The 21,889-nt window shown below is 41.8% G+C and overlaps 1 protein-coding gene and 1 long non-coding RNA gene across 2 annotated transcripts in view; one reads left to right on the top strand and one right to left on the bottom strand.

Annotated features, from left to right (window-relative positions):
• Positions 1 to 21,889, top strand: part of htr2aa (5-hydroxytryptamine (serotonin) receptor 2A, genome duplicate a) — an 87,418-nt gene that overhangs the window by 41,776 nt on the left and 23,753 nt on the right. The window contains exon 2 of the mRNA XM_031746637.2: positions 19,496 to 19,696. Coding sequence (XP_031602497.1) covers positions 19,496 to 19,696 — 201 coding nt within the window. The remainder of the gene's footprint in view (positions 1 to 19,495; positions 19,697 to 21,889) is intronic.
• Positions 9,018 to 9,807, bottom strand: LOC120433460. The gene is made up of 3 exons (XR_005608576.1): positions 9,786 to 9,807; positions 9,453 to 9,512; positions 9,018 to 9,044 (listed from the first exon to the last, which is right to left on the bottom strand). It is a non-coding gene; the product is annotated as an uncharacterized LOC120433460 (long non-coding RNA).

Here is a 21,889-nt window from a genome sequence, read left to right as displayed (position 1 = left end):
GAAGGGCATGTTTAAGTGGCAGAGGAAGCAATAAATTATTAAATATCGGCTTGATTATTTCATTTAGAACAGTGAAGGATCAAATGTTTAATAATTTATCTTCTGGTTTCCCATTTTCACTTTTAATATTCTTTCCTGGTGGATTTATTCCCATGAAGATTACACCGCTGCGAGCTACGAGTCAGACTCCATCATTTTTGTTTTGTCGTTCAAGTCTAAAATTTAACAAGCTTAAAAATGCATGAGTTCTGCTTTTGTGTGTGTATGAAAAAGGCATCTGTTAACCAGCAGTTGGCAGATGTTACACATAAAATTCCCTGTAACTCGGGCAGTGCACTTAAACAAAAACCTCAAATGAAACACACACAAAAAAACCCTCCAGAAACATCTGAGACCTGCAGTTAACACAGAGCTAAAGAAATAAAAAATAAAATCTTTCACTTATGTTTGTTGTGCTTCCTCAGGGCTCCGACCTGCTGAAGACCTCCAGCTTGACAGCTTAACTGTAGGTTATGTCACATTAAAGCGTGCGCTGTGCTTAACAGTCTGAAGCATTCACGCAGCGCAGTCACCCAGATTTAACCTCCCTGAGAGACGACTGAAGTGATCCAATCTATTTACGTCTGTGTCCATCGGCAAATCGATACTTTGCGCTCAGTTCTCCTGCTGTTCAGCTCTCCAGACAAACCACATCAAAACCCCAAAGAAGATTTAAAAGCCTGACCCACTGTTCACCCTAATGGTTGCACAATGAAAACACCCCAACTCATCCCTCTATACCTGCTGGCTCTCCAGCTCCACGGTCTCACCCTGTAACCGCAGTAAATGTGTCACAAAAGCTTTCGTCAAAGTAAAACAAAGGCTTGCTGATATTTCTGTCATAAATCTCATTACACTGTGGGTTTTTTTGGTGGTCACAGTGGAGAGAGGCAGGAAATATGAGGAAAGATAAGGAGCAAGGTCCCACAATTAAACTGGAGACTCACTGCCGGATGCGTTTGAACCCATGTGGTATGTGCCCTAACCACTGAGCTGGGGGATCTTTTTTGAAAGATACAGTTCTGTACATGCAAAAGTTTCAAGCCACCGTCATTTCTTTATACTTCCAAGGAGACAGATTTTCTTCTTTTTTTTTTTTTACGTGCTCTTGAGTGATAGTTATCCAGGGTTTCTGAACCTCTGTCTTTGGACATTGGCTGCTTTTTCACTTATTTTCCATTCAGTCCTTCTACCTGACCTTTTTTTGTCTGCACATTACAGACAGGTGAACAAAGAACCATCTTTAAATTACATCTTTTGGCACTTTCTTACAAGCAGCATGTCAAAAAAAGACATCACTTGTTCCAATTTCTTTAGTCTAATCAATAAAATATTGCCAACGATAATGAATGTGTGACATTCATAACATTGTATTTTGCACCAACAAGCCATTCTCAAAGAACTCTTGAAAACTTGGCAAATCTAGTGTCCTTAAAAATTGCGATGATTTTCCAATTTCCCATGATCCCTACAGCCCCCCTTTTTTCAGGATTGTCACAAAGTTAATGTGCTGTAAGCCTGAAGTTACAAACAAACAGTGAATCTGAGCAGTGGACGCTGCACATTGATATGGTAGTGGTTTTTAGCGAGCCAAGTAGGCTTTCCCCAAAGCACACCCTGTTTTATCCTACTTTGTGACTCCAACAGGGGATCATAATTTACAATATGAACAACATGTTTTATTCTATAGGAAACTGGGGATGACAAAGCCCGAAGAACACAACGGTTCTTTGGTCTTTGAACTGTGCTGTGTCACCTGAACAGGCAGAAAATCCATTGTTTTCCCACTGATTGAACCGTGGTACAGAGCTGACTGGGTCTAATTGGTGTCAGGTGCTGAGAAATAATGTCACAGTCTCCTGCGGTCTGACACCTCTGAAGCTGTTGAGGCTTTACAAGCTGGGGAAACAGCAACATCAAACTACTGGTGGCTCTTTGAGAAAAGGAAGGGTGAGGTGACAATGCTGGAACATGTTGGGTATAACGCGACAGCAGCAGTTTCATGAGGACAGCTCTCTGTGCATCAGCAGGAGTGGGAGCAAACAGCTGCATCTTGGTGGGTCCTAAGAGATTTTTTTTGCTTATCCTCTTTTTTTTAGGTACATGTGGGGAAATCTCTCAGAGAGGGATAATTCAATGTGGTTCCAGGTCATTGCTATCAGAAGTTATGGAGCCGGTAATAATGTGATACTTTGTCGATCCCTGAGGGGGATTGTCTTTGTGTTGCTCTGTGGGAAAGTGAGAATGGAGGATAAGCCACAGCCCAACATCCTTGTTTAAACACAAGATCCAGCAAGCGTTAATGCAGGTTTTTCTTCAGTGTATGCAACCCCTTAATTTCAGCTGATCTCATGCACATCTATGTGCACAGGACAAGGAAAATCACTTGGTCATCAGAAAAAACTTTAATTTGAATGAAACTTGCCTTTATTACCCACTGAGTCTATTTCAGCACAGCTGCCATTTAAAGTTTCATTATCTCATTCAGAAATTAGAAAACAGTTGACTAAATGTTCAATGAATCATCAAATTAAGTTATTAGGAAACACTGTTAGCTTATTCAGCCACACAAATGCTCTGCAATACAGGAAAAATTCACCTTGTGAAAACATTTCAAGACATGATAGAGGCCTTTTTCATATTTCTGTAGTCGTAATGTGTTAAAAAAAAAAAAAAGCTCTGTCTCATCAAAATGAAAGCAGTGCATACCAGCTGTGTAGAACGACAGCAGGTTTCCACACTGACTTATTTCAAGCTGATGTTCATTACTTGGGTGCCAAGGGCCAAGTAAGGGCCATTTAGGAATGTTTTGTCAGAGTCTCCAGCAACTCATAGGAACAGAAGGTGTCCTGGGGTGATGGAACTGGTTTCCAACTCTTCCCATGTCAAAGCCTGGAATCACACTGAAATACACCCTTAAGCCCAATTTTTCAGCGTGCATAGTTAATGTTGTGAATTGACAAAGCAAAGCAATGTACAAAATGCAGACCTGCTAAATACAAAACAAATGAAGTCTACTAATTGTAGGTCTTGTTAACACTACCCTGGATTTTATTTCCCTACACATGAGTGTAAAAAATTACTTGATTACACACTGATCTGGCGCCCAGTTTGAAATATGCGTAAAGCCAGAGTACAAATGCTCCTCAGTTTAGCAGTATTGATCTTTTAAAATGACAAATGTCACCAATGGCAGCTCATAAAATCTGTAATGTGTGTGTCTATTCTGATTGTTTAAAAGAGGCATCACTCTGTGTAACAATGGTAAAAGTTCACATTGTTGCTGTTAAATGCTGTTTTTCGACTCTGTCGATCGACTTTGGATCAAATAACTGACGTACAATTTGGGAAGATGTGCTATTCTAATGGGGTGAAAAAAAGGTGACAGTCTGAAATAACAGGGTGCTGAAAATTATTTGATCAGCTGATCGGTCAGTCTGAGATAAGAAAAAAAATCCAAATTCTCCACGGCCCTTGGGGTAGTACCAGGACATTAGACTGAAAGGAAATACATTCAGCAGAAACTGAAGTTTTTAATGAACGATAACATATATTTCTATTGAAATATATGTTTACATCAAAAGCTTACAGCTTTTCATTTAGTGTTTTGTTTTCTTTACATGCCATTCATTTATTTTATTTATATTTTTTGACTAATCCAGATTTGGAAAACTGTATATAATAAGCAAACGGAATTAGTATTATTATTTGTTATTACTATAATAAATTAAATATATTATAACAATCGCAGCATACATATGTATATATACTATACTGTCAAAAGCATTTGCTCGTCTGCCTTCACACACATATGAACTTGAGTGAGATCACATTCTTAATACATAGGCTTTAATATGCTTCTTACAAGGTTTAGGAGTGTGTTTATGTAAACGTTTTAAAATTCTTCCAGAAGACTGGCTCGCAGTCTTCACTCTAATTCATCACAAAGTTGTTCTGTTGGGTTGAAGTCAGGACCCTACGCAGGCCAGTCAAGTTCTTCCACATCAAACTCACTCATCCATGTCTTTGATGTAAGATTTGGATGGAGCTGCTCAGGCATGGAAACTCATTCTACGAAGCTCACTATGCACTGTTCTTGAGCTAATATTAAGGCCACGTGAAGTTTGGAGGTCTGTAACGATTGACTATGCAGAAAATTGACGATCTCTGTGCATTATGCCCCCGAGTTTCTGCTGGAACAGCTCTGTGATTTTACGTGGTCTACCGCTTCATGGCTGAGATGATGTCATTCTTATATCACTTCCACTTTGTTATAATACCACCAACAGCTGACTGTAGAAAAGCGAGGAAATTTCATGACTGGACTTGTTACACAGGTGGCATCCTATTACGACACAGCACTGGAATTGACTGAGCTCCTGAGAGTGACCCATTCTTTTGTAGAAGCAGTCGACATGCCACGCATAAGTGCTTGATGTTATACACTTGTGGCCATGGACTAACTGGACCAAATGAAATAAATAATTTGGGTGGTTGAGGGAATACTTTTGGCAACACAGTGTAGGTCTGTAGGTACTCCGTCGCCTCCTTAAAAGGTGGGCCAGTCTGAACTGTTGCGCCTGTGAATTTGCAAAGACATTTGTTTATATCATTTCATTAACTTGGCTGTGTGTGGGAATGATTGTATAAAAAGTACAGGAGAGACAGATAGATATATTTTTAAAAACTGGAACATATAATTGAACTGTAGGTCTAATGTAAATAAGCAAATAACCAGCAAGTGCTATTAAGAAATATTTCACAATTTCTAACCATCCAACTGATATCCACTTACTGTATGTTGGTTAATTAAAGTCAGTTAGACAGAAGATTTGTTTAGGCTTAAAGTGAGAAGTAAACTCCCAGTGTGTGTTGTGCGTGTTTTCTGCATTTGAGTGACATGTTGTGCAATATCAAGAGTTTGCAGATAACCACCCCTGCCACCAAGCTGCAATGTTATTGGCCATCAGTAACGCAACAAGGGGAGAATAGGAAAACTATTACCCAGTGGTTATTAGAATTTCATTGATCAAAACTGATGCTAAATCATTTTCATACAGTTGCCACGAATAGGAAAATAAATAGACACTAAAATTGAATAAGACACAAGGCTGTAAATATGCTTTTTCATCCCCTGAGAGTTCTCCTCAAATCTAATACAGCACGAATTATACACATTCAATATTAATACTGATAATATCAGTAACTTCAAGCATTTATGGTATTTAGAGGACAAAGTTGAAAGATTTTGGCAAGCTGCTAACTTTTCATGTTGTCATGTTGCCTCATTAGGTGGCTCTTTAAATCTAATTTGGAAAGTGTTTTCATTTATTTAAAATCTCATATGAAAACAAGCAGAATCTGCCCCCCTGGAACACAGGACAGCACAAGTGCAGGCCATAAAAGAGAGAAAAGAAAGTGGTTTGTGATCAGTGCTGGAGTATAATGGGCCTGATTGAAAGAGAGAGAGAGCAAAAGAGATTCACAAATGTAAAACAAGGTCGGAGAGACAGAAAAGGACATATAGGCAGACAGAGGACAGAAATAACTGTTCAACATGACCATCAGACAGAGACGATGACATAAGCAACGCAATTAGAATAAAAATCTACAGGAAAAGAGGAAAGCAGTGAAGTGATGAAGTGATGATGACGGTGAGGAGAAGGCGGTAGAAGAGAGTCTGGCGGTGACCATGGCGACATCGAGCAACGTGGATGAGTCATCTCCTTCCAAATAATAAAAGCCTGGATCATGTTGTCTCTCACCTGTCGCATGGTGGGAACAACAGAGAACGGAGGTGGATGAGGAGGAGGGTGCGTAAACACTCCATCATGATCTGGAATATGATGGTGCTCATGATGATCTGGCTCTAATCCCCTCAGCTATGGATCTATTTTTGTCAACACCCTTGGGATGAGATCCTGGGGGAGGTGGTGACAACTTGGCCACAAAAATCTCCCAGATACTGACAGGGACTTTTTGTCTACATATTCTATATGGGCTGATGTTAAATTCACATGGATGAGCTGATTTATTCAATCAAGGGCTGGTTTCTGTATGCTTACATTCGGTTTTTCATGATTATGCAAAATTAAGGTGTCAATTGTCCTTAAAGATCTGCATCAAATCCTCAATGCAATTGTTGAAATCTCTTAAAAAAGCAGACATGGTAGATGCATTTATTCTTGCTTTTCTTATGGTCTTTACAAAGAGCAGGAGGGGGCCTGGTTGCAGATGCATGGAGGATTACATTTTGTGAGGACTGTAACTCACCATAATGCCAGCTATTGAGCTGTGAAATTCAGTTTTAAGCAAGCACTTGGCAACAGTGGGAAAGAAAAACTCACATTTAACAGAAAGAAGTCTCATGGTTTACAGAGGGGCAGCCATCTGCCATGAGTGGTTGAGGTTTAGGCAGAGCCAAAAGACAGGACAAAAGGCACACATGAGAAGAATGACTAATGGTTAAATGCATTAACCATGCATTTAACGCCCCAAGATTCCGGAATGTTCGGCATTCAAGAATGCGCCAAGGATCCGGAATGTTCCCTAACGCCCCAAGGTTCCGGAATGTTCCGGAACGCATTCGAATTCGAAATTCCCGAACATTCCGGAAACCTAGGCGGATTCAGAATTCGAATGTTGAACGGATTCCGGAACATTCTGGAACCTAGGTGAATTCTGGAATTCTGAACATTCCGGAAAGTTGAGGCATTCCGGAATGCCGAACATTCCGGAACCTTGGAACATTCCGGAACCTTGGGGCATTCTGGAATGCCGAATATTCCGGAACCTTGGCGCGTTCCGGAATTCCGAACATTCCGGAACCTCGGCGCATTCCAGAATTCCAAACATTCCGGAACCTTGGTGCGTTCCGGAACACAGAGTGAAAAAGAACTGAGTTAAGAAGAAACACTCATCATGGGAGGCCCCAAGTCTCCCAGGGCTATGGCAGCGTAATTAAGGGAGGATTCAGAGTAATCTGATCCAGCCTTATATAAGCTTGGTCAAAACGGAAAGTTTCAAGCCTATTCTTAAAACTAGAGACGGTGTCATTATAGTTCCACAGAAGAGGGCCCTTTCACCCACATTCAGTTTATTAAGACTCCTATTGTGATAATATGGTTCTATGAGGTCTTTAACACGAGAAGGAGAAGTTGAGGAGAAGGATATTGAATTCAGTTCTTCATTTAACAGCAACCAACAAAGAGAAGGCAATATGGGAGAAATATGGTTGCTTGTTCTATTCTCTGTCAGCATTCTCACTGGAGTGCTCTGGATCGACGAAGTCTTTTTAAAGAACTTTTACAACCTGATGATGATGAAATAATCCAGACTAGAAGTAAAAACTGCAGTATTTTTAGTTTTTCAGTGTCACTCTGAAAATATTTTTTCTAATTTTAGAGATATTGCACAATATCATATTAGGATATATGATATTGTGGACTTGCTACCTTTGCTCGCAGAGGCTACTTGGGCCGGGCTATCTACACAGGGTTGTTTTTTTTATGGTGTGGATTCAGTTATCCAGATAAATGAGTGTGATCTATAAAACTACAACTCAACAACATTTATTTCAAGTGCCATTAATGCTAAAGGAGGGCAAAGAGTGAATAAACATTTGACAAATTGAGCAGGAAAGTGCTGCTGCTAATGGTGCAAGCGTATTGATCTAAGCTAGCAGAAGCTAACCTAGCGAATCACTAAAGACACAAGAGTGAGTACCATTCAAAAATGGTTGAGATCTCCATTACCACATTTTTATCTACATATGCCATTTATAGATTTATATGTCTATAAATCTCCTGATGTATTGGGATTGGTGCAATGGAACTAGAGACCTGTTTGGGGTGGGCAATGACTATCACCTGATGTCAGGTCTAGTGACACACCCAAAGCGGCAAATGACAAAGAACTATGATTACGTTTGCAACTTCAAAGTTTTTTAACCCTTTCAGTGACGAAGTCTCAGTAGTAATCTTCACTGTTTGTTTTTAACTTTCCGTGTCTCCCATGTAATAGCTACTGCTGAATTTGCTTTGTAAAGCAAATGTATGTTTTTTATTATATTAATCTGCACTCAAATTGGGAGGCTTTTATTTGTTTTTCAGTTTTTCACTATTTCTCATTTCATTCCATTTTGATTTTATAGTTTTAATTTTCACTGCTCTGTTTCTGTGTTATGCAGTTTTGAACTGCCCTGTGCAGAAACAACCTCTATAAATAAACTCACCTTGATCTATAGCACATAAAAAGCATATCTGCTTCCATTCATGATAATATTCATAATATAATATAATTTACATCAGCAGTTGAGTAGTTTCAGGACCAATTTAGAGGGCTATATTTAGAAATGACTGCTGCAGGAGCAGCACGACAGCCATGAGGGAGACATGCTGTGGTTGTGTCTGTGTGATCTGAAGATACGTGCATGTGTGTAGAAACATATAGTTCCAGCCTGTGCACCTGCAGTTTAGTCAGTGGTGGATGTATCTGGAGCGCATTCTCAGTTCGGGGCGGGTCTAAAAGCCTTCGGCCTTGTTCCATCTGTATGACTCATTCCATTTATTACTCTGCAGTCACTGTGTGATCAGCCTTTTAGAGGCTAACAACACACGAGTCCATGAAAACCACCATTGTAGCACAGCTAATGTTCTTTAACACAGACACAAGTTAAATTAAAGCAAATCTGCAGTCTGGGACAAAAACAAATATTGTCCCTGTGTGTCATTACTATTCATATTAGAAAGACCAGCTGCAAAGACCTACGAAATAAGCCACTGGTTATCATGAAGCCACCTCCCTTCATGGGAAAATTTCCTGGAGATATAAAAGGAGAAGAGAGACTTCTCTGCTTTTAAGTGAACTATGAAATACATTGCTAAGTTTTGAGGGACATAGATGTAACCCGTTCATGTGTTACGCCTGTTGTTGTTGCGTTGTGTTCTGGCGTGAAAGTAAGAGGCTGGAGACAGCACTTGGGTCTTTGGCTCTTTACTGCACATCTGCAGGGTCTGATCTGTGTGTGTCACGCGCCTGCCAGTACACCTCTCCTCCAGCCATGCTGAAAGGAGCTGTGACTGCAGCTTCATTAACACTATAAGAATATAATAAATCAAATACAACAAATTGTTTTAAAACATTAACTTAAGCTCTCAAAAACAAAAAGCACAAAATAAATAATATGTCACTGAAAAATCATCAAAACAACTTATAAAAACAATAAGCAAAATAATTCAAAAACAAATAAACAATTCAATAACCAGGACCCAATATTCTAGTGCTTATAGTTTAAACATTATACTTCAGTACAATCATATTAATAACTGCCATCCATCAGGCATTACAACACTGTACTTATAAAAACAATGAATGAAAGATTGCATCTTCAAAACATAAGAACATCTCCATACCTGCAACACAGAAATACGAGTCTGATCTGTGTGTGTCACGCGCCTGCCAGTACACCTCTCCTGACGAAGGAAAAAAAAGAGTGCACGCTGTTAAAAAAACTGCAGCGAATATGCTCACAAGCCGCTAGTGATCAGGCTAACTTAGCATGCTAGCATTTCAGCTGCGTTCTCGGCTAAAACTCATTAAAAACGTATATTAGCAAACTCCACAAAACTTATCCCGAACGAGTCTCTTAATGACAAACAAAAACGCGGCGGTTCGGCTGTATTCACATTGCAGCTTGGTGTCTGGACAAACTTTAATTCACAGAGAGCAACGTGGCAGTGTCTCACCTCCGGCCATGCTGAAAGGAGCTGTGACCGGGGCACACATGCACGTGCCTACGTCACCACGCAGCGCACACACACACGAGCGCACACAGACTCAGATCACACAGGTAGGAGATTGAGATGCAAAGTGAAGTATATAATAAAAAAAAGGGGGTCTTTTGGGTGAAATTCACAAGTATTTAACACATATGTTACATTCACCCCCCCTGAATTTCACCAAAATCACTACACATCTGAATGGTACTGCAATACCGAGAGGCACAACGATGCTGAACTACCATCACCTCCGGACCAGGCAACCCAAGGATCTTATCCCATAGTTCAGTTAAAAAACTATCCGTAAATGGATTAAAAGAAGTTGGATAGGTTGATCAGGCCTCCAACCCTTTCAGAACACAAAGGTGCAGCCTACACCTCATCAAACGGGGTCCCATTAAAGACGCACAGGGCAGGTGTCATGATGCCTCAAGCAAATACACATTCATAATACGCAATGGGATGACCAAAAAACAGTCTATGTCAGAGGCCGAGCCTCCCATGGCGGTAACAGGCCCCATGTAATAGGTTTCTGGACCATGTTTTCTATCAGCCTGTTGACTGACTTTACCACCCGACCTGCTCTGGTAACCACTCTGCCTTGAACATTGGCACGGTCAGGGTCATGTCTTGGCACGTTGGATGGCTGCCCAGGATACGGCTGACCAGAGGTCTGATTCATGTCTGAGCCAGAAACAGGAATAGTCTGCGGAACAACAGTGTCCCCATGGCAGGCACCCGGAGCAGAAACTGCACGAGACTGTGTCACATCAGAGGTGGCGGAACAGTCAATCGGAGTAGGAAGAGCAAAGTGCTGGGCCTGACCAGAAGGACTTGCTGAAGTGTGAGTTGTGCAAGTCTGAGAGTCAGGTAAGGCATTGTCCAAGTCCGCACCATCACATGAACCGTGCTGACGATCCGTGGACTGTGAGGCATGCTCTCCCGCCACAGAATCCACATCCACCCCATGGCTCAAATCCGAAAGGACCCACAAGGAAGTCCTTGCTGCGGTAGACTCTGTCTCTAGACTGCCAAGGTCCTCCAGATCCCCACAAGCACTGAGATCCCCCTCACTGGAGAAAAGGTCCAGGGACTGACTTCCCAATGAATCCTGAACAGGAAGGAAACTCACGTCCAACAGAAGGTTTCTGTGTACAACCTTACTCTGGCCTAAAGAGTCACTGATCCTGTAAATGTGGGTCCTGGGATACCTCTCCACAACAGTATAAACCTGAGGCTCCCACTTGTCTTTCAAGTTTCTTCTTGCCCCGCTCGCCTTTATTGGCAAGCAGGACGCGATCCCCAACATTCAGAGACACACCTTTGATTGTCTTATTGTATTGACGAGCCTGATGCTCCTGCTTATTGCTGGTGTACTCCTGGGCGATCTTGGCAGCCTCAGACAAGTATGACAGAAGAAGCTTGGAGTAGCTGTTAAAGTCCACCACAATGGGATCATGCAAAACAGACTTGAACGTCGACCAGTAGTCGTGGGACATGGCCGAACATCAAGTAGAATGGGGCATATCCTGTAGTCTCGTGAACAGTTGCATTATAAGCAAAGGTCAATGTCTGAATCTGCTGCGGCCATTCCTGTTTGGCTCTGAGAGGGAGAGCTCGCAGCATATTGCCAAGTTTGCAGTTGAACCGCTCCGTGCTACCATTGCCCATAGGGTGATGAGCAGAAGTCTGCAGAAGCTCAGAAAACAATTCACTCTCAAAGCTGGGACCTTGGTCTGAGTGAATACGCTCAGGGAAACCATATACACAAAAAACCAAGTCCCACAACTTTCTGGCAACCTGCCTGGCAGTCTGATTCTTGCACGGGAAAGCAAAGGCCATTTTCGTGACATGGTCAGTCGCCACAAGCACATCAACAGAACGCTTCTTTTTGTCCTCTGCTGACCAAAAGTCAATGCAGATGAGCTCCATGGGAGCAGAGGTCTTAATGCTCTCTGATGGGGCTCATGCTGCAGGCTCTGGAGTCTTGGCAAGTATGCACCTTCCACAACACCGAACATGCTCCTTCACATCCCTCTCCATATTGTGCCAGAAAAAACGTTGCCTTGCTAGGTGGAGGGTCCAAACTTGACCCTGGTGCCCTGCCAAATCGTGGACACCTTTCAAGGCCTGCGCCCGTAAATTTGCTGGCAACACCAACTGGAGTCTCTTTGTTTTGCTCACAGGGTCTCTCGTCTCCCTGTAGAGAATGCCATCCCGAACCTTGAGCCTCTCCCAGTGCTTCAATAAGGCCAGTGCCCTGGAGTCCATATCATGTCTCTCACGCCTGGAAGGGCGCCTCCTGTGGGTTACGAGTGGCAGGACGGCGGAGATGATAGGATCTGGAAGTGGTCCTCCAGCTCATGCAAGGTAAGTGATGGCAGTATATCATTGCCAACTGGTTGCAACTGCTGAACAAGGTGGAGAAGGGAGGCAGCTCTATTCTCCGCAGCGGTTTCCCAGTAATCATGGTGAACCAAGGTAGCCTTGACTTCCGACGAACTGTAGGAATCTTCTGAGGACAGAGCTGGAGCAGGTTGTTGGGCAGCCTGAAGATTTTGGACACCAAACCTGAAAGCGTCCTGCACCTCATGAGCCGCCGCACCTTCTGCATTCCACACCAAGTGCTCGTAGGGCTCCTGAAGCAAGCGCCCACCAAGGGGTCACGACTGAGTGCATCTGCTACAACATTCTTTCGACCTGGGATGTACCTCAAATCAAAGTTGTAGGATGACAGCTTGGCCACCCACCTTTGTTCATAAGCGTCCAGCTTGGGCTTGGTCAATATATGAACAAGCGGGTTGTTGTCAGTCCACACTGTGAACTTGTGCCCCTTCAACCAGTGGCTGAACTTTTCAGAGATGCTCCACTTCAGGGCCATGAACTCAAGGCAATGAGCTGGGTATCTGCTGTGACCTGCTTAGCGCTCTGCTCGCGAAAGCAATAGGGCATGCCTTATCCCCGTCGATAGGTAATTGTGATAAAACCGCTCCCAGTCCATCCAGAGAAGCATCCACAGACAAAATGAACGGTCGTGAAAAGTCAGGATAAGCCAACACGGCACAGTTAAGGAGGTCGTCGTTCAGTTTATGAAAGGCCTTGTCACACGCAGGGCTCCAATCTGCAGCAGTCAACTTCCTGAACATGCCAGCACCCCTCCCAGCCTGACTAGTCCGTCCCTTCCTCGTCTAGCAAACAGAGGCTTGGAAATGGCTGAGCAACCAGGAATGAAGGTACACGAGGTATAGTGACTGTATTTTTTCAGTTAGTCCTCACGTTTCATCTAGGGATGCCACTGAGACATGAGGATTTACTCCACAATCACTAAAGTTAGATTTATTCTGTGGCGTCATGCCTCCTGCTTTTTCTCATTCTTGTAGTTATGCACCATGGTTCCATACTTCCCGTGATGTGGCCTAAGCCACATCAGCAGAGCTCCGCTCGCTCTGTGGTATAGTATCACTTCCTGTTCCTGCTCAAACACAGTGGTGTTTCTGAGTAGCTTTTCTGCTTAGCAATTTAATTTAAATCTTTTGATACATCCCTTTTTCATAGTATAATCTTAACGTGCTTCATTTGAATCACCCTTTCTGTGTGCTCACTGCCCAATTTATAGCCAAAGTATTCACTCACTGTCTCTGTACTGTTTCGCTAGCTTAGCTTAGCTCGTAGCCGACTCGTTAGCACCATGGCTACTTCACCTGTCCCTCCTGCACTTTCCTGCTCATTGTGTCAGATGTTTAGTTACTCCTCGGCCTCCTTTAGCAGTAATGATACCTGTAACAAATGTAGCATATTTGCAGCTCTGAGGCCAGGATTACTGAATTGGAGACTCGGCCGCACCCTTCATTCACCCGTAGCTAGCCAGGCCCCTGTAGCTGGTGCAGCCGAAGATAGCATAGGCCCCGCTAGCTGTTCCCGGCAGACCCCAAGCAGCTGGGGAAAGAGGGCGGCTGGGTGACGGTGAGGAGGAAGCATAGTCTTAAACTGAAGCCCCAGGTACACCACCAACCTGTTCATGTGTCAACTGTTTTCCCCCACTCGGCGACACACCCGCCGGGGTCAAACTCTGGTAATTGGCGATTCTGTTCTCAGACATGTGAAGCTAGAGACACCGGCAACCATAGTCAATTGCCATCCAGGGGCCAGAGCAGGCGACATTGAAGGAAATTTAAAACTGCTGGCTAAGGGTAAACGTAAATACAGTAAGATCATAATTCACGTCGGCAGTAATGACACCGGTTACGCCAATCGGAGGTCACTAAAATCAATATTGAATCAGTGTGTAACTTTGCCAAAACAATGTCGGACTCTGTAGTTTTCTCTGGTCCCTCCCCAATCAGACCAGGAGGGACATGTTTAGCCGCATGTTCTCCTTAAATTGCTGGCTGTCTGAGTGGTGTCCCAGAAACGATGTGGGCTTCATAGATAATTGGCAAACCTTCTGAGAAACCTGGTCTTGTTAGGAGAGACGGCATCCATCCCACTTTGGATGGAGCAGCTCTCATTTCTAGAAATATTAAACTCCCAAAATATGACTATCCAGAGTTGGGACCAGGAAGCAGAGTTGCAGTCTTACACGCCTCTGCAGCTTCTCTCCTCCTGCTACCCCCAAAACCCATCTCCATTGAGACTGTGTCAGCTCCCAAAATGACAAAAACAAACCAAAAACCAGCAACAAACAACTTAAACATAGAAAATCACAAAGAAAGAACAATACAGAATCCACATCTGAACCAAAGAGTAAAACAATGAAATGTGGATTATTAAATATTAGGTCTCTCCTCCAAGTCTCTGTTAGTACATGACTTAATAATTGATCAACAAATCGATTTACTCTGCCTTACAGAAACCTGGTTGCAGCAGGATGATTATGTTAGTTTAAATGAATCAACACCCCGAGTCATTCTAACTACCAGAAACCTCGAAGCACAGGCCGAGGGGCGGTGTGGCAGCAATTTTTCACACCAGCCTATTAATTAACCAAAGACCAAGACAGACTTTTAATTCATTTGAAAGCCTGATGCTTAGCCTTGTCCACCCCAGCTGTAAAACTCAGAAACCAGTCTTACTTGTTATCATATATCGTCCACCTGGGCCTTACACAGAGTTTCTCTCTGATTTCTCAGACTTTTTATCTGATTTAGTGCTCAGCTCAGATAAAATAATTATTGTGGGTGATTTTAACATCCATGTAGATGCTAAAAATGACAGCCTCAACATCGCATTTAATCTGTTATTAGACTCAATTGGCTTCTCTCAAAATGTAAAAGAACCCACCCACCACTTTAATCACACTCTAGATCTTGTTTTAACATATAACATAGAAACTGAACATTTAACAGTGTTTCCTGAAAACCCTCTGCTGTCTGATCATTTCCTGATAACATTTACATTTACAATAATTGATTACACAGCAATGGAGAGTAGACTTTATCAAAGTAGATGTCTTTCTGAAAGTGCTGTAACTAAGTTTAAGAATATAATCCACCCACTGTTATCATCTTCAATGCCCTGTACCAACATAGAGCAGAGCAGCTATCTGAACACTACTCCAACAGAGGTTGATTATCTTGTTAATAATTTTACCTTCTCCTACGCACGACTCTGGATACTGTAGCTCCTGTGAAAACTAAGGCCTCAAATCCAAAGTCCCTGACTCCGTGGTATAATTCTCAAACACGTAGCCTAAAGCAGATAACTCGTAAGCTGGAGAGGAAATGGCGTGTCACAAATTTAGAGGATCATCATTTAGCCTGGAGAAATAGTTTGCTGCTTTATAAGAAAGCCCTCCGCAAAGCCAGAACATCTTACTATTCGTCACTGATTGAAGAAAATAAGAACAACCCCAGGTTTCTCTTCAGCACTGTAGCCAGGCTGACAAACAGTCAGAGCTCTACTGAGCCAACCATCCCTTTAACGTTAACTAGTAATGACTTCATGAACTTCTTCACAAATAAAATTTTTATCATTAGAGAAAAAATTACCAATAATCATCCCACAGATGTAATATCGTCTACAGCTACTTTTAGTACCATCGATGTTAAGTTAGACTCTTTTCTCCAATTGATCTTTCTGAGTTAACTTCAATAATTAATTCCTCCAAACCATCAATGTGTCTTTTAGACCCCATTTCTACAAAACTGCTCAAAGAAGTCCTGCCATTAATTAATTCTTCGATCTTAAGTATGATCAACCTATCTCTAATAATCGGCTATGTACCACAGGCCTTCAAGCTGGCTGTAGTTAAACCTTTACTCAAAAAGCCATCTCTAGACCCAGCAGTCTTAGCTAATTATAGGCCAATCTCCAACCTTCCTTTTATATCAAAAATCCTTGAAAGAGTAGTTGTCAAACAGCTAACAGATCATCTGCAGAGGAATGGCTTATTTGAAGCATTTCAGTCAGGTTTCAGAGCTCATCACAGCACAGAAACAGCTTTAGTGAAGGTTACAAATGATCTTCTTATGGCCTCTGACAGTGGACTCATCTCTGTGCTTGTCCTGCTAGACCTTAGTGCTGCGTTTGATACTGTTGACCATAATATCCTATTAGAGCGATTAGAACATGCTGTAGGTATTACAGGTACTGCGCTGCAGTGGTTTGTATCATATCTATCTAATAGACTCCAATTTGTTCAAGTAAATGGAGAGTCCTCTTCACCCACTAAGGTCAATTATGGTGTTCCACAGGGTTCTGCTAGGACCAATTCTGTTTACATTATACATGCTTCCCTTAGGCAGCATCATTAGAAGACATAGCATACATTTTCACTGCTATGCAGATGACACGCAGCTCTATCTATCCATGAAGCCAGGTAACACACACCAATTAGTTAAACTGCAGGAATGCCTTAAAGACATAAAGACCTGGATGGCCGCTAACTTTCTGCTTCTTAATTCAGATAAAACTGAGGTTATTGTACTCGGCCCTGAAAATCTTAGAAATATGGTATCTAACCAGATTCTTACTCTGGATGGCATTACCTTGGCCTCCAGTAATGCTGTGAGGAACCTTGAGTCATTTTTGACCAGGACATGTCCTTCAATGCACATATTAAACAAATATGTAAGACTGCTTTCTTCCATTTGCGCAACATCTCTAAAATTAGAAATATCCTGTCTCAGAGTGATGCTGAAAAACTAGTTCATGCCTTCATTACTTCCAGGCTGGACTACTGTAATTCTTTATTATCGGGATGTCCTAAAACTCCCTGAAAAGTCTTCAGCTAATCCAAAATGCTGCAGCAAGAGTACTGACAGGGACTAGGAAGAGAGAACATATTTCTCCTGTTTTGGCTTCCCTTCATTGGCTTCCTGTTAAATCCAGAATTGAATTCAAAATCCTGCTCCTCACATACAAGGTCTTAAATAATCAGGCCCCATCTTATCTTAATGACCTTGTGGTACCATATCACCCTTTTAGAGCACTTCGGCTCGCTCTGCAGGCTTACTTGTTGTTCCTAAAGTATTTAAAAGTAGAATGGGAGGAGAGCCTTCAGTTTTCAGGCCCTCTTCTGTGGAACCAGCTTCCAGTTTGGATTCGGGAGACAGACACTATCTCTACTTTCAAGATTAGGCTTCAAACTTTCCTTTTGCTAAAGCATATAGTTAGGGCTGGACCAGGTGACCCTGAATCCTCCCTTAGTTATGATGCAATAGCGTGAGGCTGCCGGGGATTCCCATGATGCATTGAGTTTTTCCTTCCAGTCACCTTTCTCACTCACTATGTGTTAATAGACCCTCTGCATCGAATCATATCTGTTATTAATCTCTGTCTCTCTTCCACAGCATGTCTGTCATCCTTTTTCCTTCTTCACCCCAACCGGTCGCAGCAGATGGCCGCCCCTCCTGACCCTGGTTCTGCCGGAGGTTTCTTCCTGTTAAAGGGAGTTTTCCTTCCTACTGTCGCCAAAGTGCTTGCTCATAGGGGTCATATGATATGATTGTTGGGTTTTCTCTGTATTTATTATTGTGCGATCTATTGTACAATATAAAGCCTTGAGGCGACTTTTGTTGTGATTTGGCGCTATATAAATAAAATTGAATTGAATTGAATTGAATCCATTTCCTCGCCCATGTCTCTGAGTCCTGTATGATACAGTAGGAAACAAATTTTATGCCTCCTCTATCCTCGGTCTGATTCTTTCAAACAGTACATAAAGCTTGTAAAGATGAGAATGCAAACATACCGTTCACTCAGGCTCAGCTAATTCTTCAAAGCAGCATACTGTTAAAGCAGTCACATTACTTCACTTGGGACAGCAAATTAAATATATCAACAAGAAGCAAAAAAAATACCCAAGCATGAGGTCATTTTACATATATTACAATTGTATATTATTCTTAAGATTCCACTGCAGCAGTTGAGGTTTAAACTACCTCCATTTCCAACCTGGATTCAGCCATGAAGAAGTAAAACAGTGAGGTCATGACCAGGTTAGGCTTTGTTCCACTAGCTTAAATGCAAGCTCTTGTGGGAATTTCAATGGTCTTTGTGAAAAAGGATAAGCATTCTCTTGAGTGTTACTTTGTACTGCTGCTCAGACACATTTTATAACAAAATTAAACCTGGATTCTTGTTTGAGAATAATCCAAGAAAAATATACAAGTTTAATTTCATATCATGATCTCTTCTAATGTCAGTTCTGTGAGGACCTTTCAGAGTAAATAAAATAGGATTGTTATTCAGTGACAATAATTTATGTTTGGAAGTGGGACTCTGTTCTGAGACCTTCCTGGCCCGCCACGCACAAATATGGAAAGTCAAAAGGCAGCGAGAGCAGCTGCAGATTTGTCTTATCAGTAACAATGACATGACTTTAATTAAGTGAGAAAGAACATGAATAGCATGATATGGAAGAAATGAGGGTGGAGGTGGCTTTGTGAAGGAGCTTGAGGGGTAGCTGTCACTGTATGCAGGCTGAAGCAGGTTACAGAGTGCACTGCATGTGAGATTTGCCAATAGGATGTTCATCAGAGTATCCGCAGAGCCATCAGCTGATGATTTTGAAAACAACTGATCTGCCAAGATTGCTGGCTGAGCTTCAGGCTACGGCCTGCCAGAAACAATGCTATGCAAAGATTTTTCAACATTTTCAGCAGCTCACACAGTGTTTTTTCCCTCTGTGATTTTGTTATTTCAGAATTTTGTGCACCCAAACTCATTCATGGATTCACCTCACTGGTCAAGCGCTGACAGTTAAGATCAATTTTTTTCATTGAAAGTTGCTAAAAACATCAGTATTTGAAAAAGTACAAATTCTGAGTATTTTGAAACACTTTTTTAAGTGACATGTTATCAATAAATGGCCTGTACTGATTTTTAATTTTAAGTCTGTGAATATCAGTCAGGTGTAAATAAAGCTTACCTTTGGGAAAAACTGAAAAATGCAGTTTTAAATTATTGAAACAAAGACATTTATTAGCCAAGAAGCAGAAGATGTAATATTGACACCACACAGCACTAAAATGCATCACTTTGTTATTGAATTATAGCCAGAACTAGCAAAAAAACAGATGGATTAGTCTTTAACTTAATGTTCAGATTCGATACATTGCAGTGAAATTACCTTTTGGAGGATATCATCCGGAACACTGAGACTAAAGCACCATTGTTCATCCAGGCAAAGCTATTTTCACAGATTCAACAAATATGTACTCTCTGCCCTTCTGCAGATTACGGCTGGCCCCTGCCCTCTGATCTTTGCCCCATCTGGATCTATCTGGACGTCCTGTTCTCCACAGCATCCATCATGCACCTTTGTGCCATCTCTCTGGATAGATACATCGCCATACGCAACCCAATCCACCACAGCCGCTTCAATTCTCACACCAAGGCCCGCATCAAGATCATGGCAGTGTGGACCATTTCAGTGGGTAAGTACACACATGCAAACCTAAACACCAACTATTTACAGTCTATGTATCTGTCAGTAAATTGTGGGATACTGAGGTCTTCACAGGCCAAAAATGCTGCATTAGATTGAATTTGAGATGCCTTCAACACTAATAGGGAGAAAACACCAACTGGCAGCAGCATGCAATATGTCAGTGAACAGAGCAACAAGGATATGATGGGAGATGTGTGGGACATTTTCAGTCTTGGCAGAAGAAGCTACGAGAAGCAATGAGAAGGGACAAGAAATGATGGACGTGCAGGCGGATCAAGACTGGATATTGCACTTCACACTGATTTAAAACTGGGAGAATACAACTTTGAAATCTAACCAAAAATAAAATGATTCAGAAAACTGTTATGAATCAAATAACACTAGAAAAAAATCAAAGCACATTCTTCTGAAACACAGCTTGAAAAGCCTTTAATTTCCTCCAGTATTCATTATTCCCCGGTGAATAAAAAGCCTTCATGTCAGGGTCCAAATACTTAGATTATGATTTTATGGTTCTCATTTTCAAGCAAGTCAACAAAACCTGGAGGTGTCCATATTTTATTTTTTAAGTTTCTTATAGAAAAACCTGTCTTGTACTGTAGGTATTAAGCATCAGACAGAGAAATGCAAAATCAGTACAAAATGGCAGCGTGGAATAAAAATCAAAACAAAAGACATGTCATGTGACAAGATCTTGGACCATGTTTGCTTATGTGTCCTTAAGACCTGAAAAGATGTTAAGCGAATCTTTAAGGTCGTGATGCTCGACTTATGATACAATTTTCTTATTTACAGAGAGGGGACCCTTCTTACCCATGGTCCTAAGTATGTGATAGAGTTAAGACACCAGTTAACAATCCATAAGTAACTCAAAAAGCAAACCTTGTGGGACACAAGAATTAGTGAAACACAGATTATTTAAAGATTGCTGATTTGTAAATTTAAGCTGCCAAACATCATCCTGGGTAATGCTAGCTTGCCAGGTACAATAAGGCCTCAGTCACGCAGGCCTATGTGACCCCCCTGACAGCCTCCGGTTGCAAGAGAAAAATGTGTATTCCCTGAAGAGGAGCTGCTGGATGCTCCTGGCTATTGCTAAGTGAAATCGGTCAGAAAGCACCCAAAATCTCTTTATGATTGCTTTGGTTGCTAGCACATTGGAGTTTTCACTATCAGTTTGCATGAAAGACACTGACTTGTCTGTAAATACTTGCCAATTATTATTTGAGCTGTAGTAAAACTAAAAAAAAAATAATCTGTGATGCAACAAAGAAAGAGAGACTGTTTACAAGTAAACATTTTGTCTTACTACTGCAATTAACTCATTTGCAAAGGAACATCTTACTTTGAAGTTTCTGATTTGAATCACACATTTAACAGTTTCAATACAGCTCTTGAGTAGTTTGTTAGTGTTTTCAGGGAAACATGAAAACTACTGGCAACCACAGCAACCTGCTACAGACCAAATTGATTGCAAGAAGGTTGTCAGTGCAGCACTGTGTATTTCTTTGTAACCAGTTTCTCATTAGGGACTGACAGCAACTACTCACCTCGCCTCTGTCAGTGCGCCCCAGGGGAGCTGTGGCTACAATGTAGCTTGCCATCACTAGTGTGTGAATGTGTGTGTGAATGGGTGAATGACTGAATGTAGTGTAAAGCGCTTTGGGGTCCTTAGGGACTAAGTAAAGCGCTATACAAATACAGGCCATTTTACCATTTCCTTGCCAGCACGTTGTAGAATTTACACTTTTCCTTTCCAACTGGTAGTATATGACTGGGGTCTAACCATGTATATAGCCATCTACTAGGTCATCAAGGTGTGGTCCTTACCAGTATCAACAGAGGATTCAGGCCCGGCTCCTTTCAGAGCGAGAGAGGGTTTTTGAAACCTCTGCTTTGTGCTTGATTTGAAAGGCAATTATTTGAACATTTAAGTTCACTTTGTATCTTATTCTGTTTTTATAGACAGTGGGCTAGCGGTCTTGTGTGTCTTGCCTAAAGCGGCATTCATACAAGGAGTCATTTTTATTGACTACATTAAAGTACAGAAAAGGTGAAATGAGGATAATGTGCTTCTTGAGGCTAAGAGACATTTTCCCCAAAGTTTCCCAGCCACACTGTCGAAACAGTAATGGGAATGAGTCAGTACACTGAGGTTTTAAAACAGTGGAAGTACAGC

Source organism: Oreochromis aureus, linkage group 16, assembly GCF_013358895.1.
Source record: "Oreochromis aureus strain Israel breed Guangdong linkage group 16, ZZ_aureus, whole genome shotgun sequence".
Classification (NCBI taxonomy): Eukaryota; Metazoa; Chordata; class Actinopteri; order Cichliformes; family Cichlidae; genus Oreochromis; species Oreochromis aureus.
The sequence above is the reverse complement of the archived record's forward strand: the minus strand, read 5'-3'. Positions and strand labels throughout refer to the sequence as shown.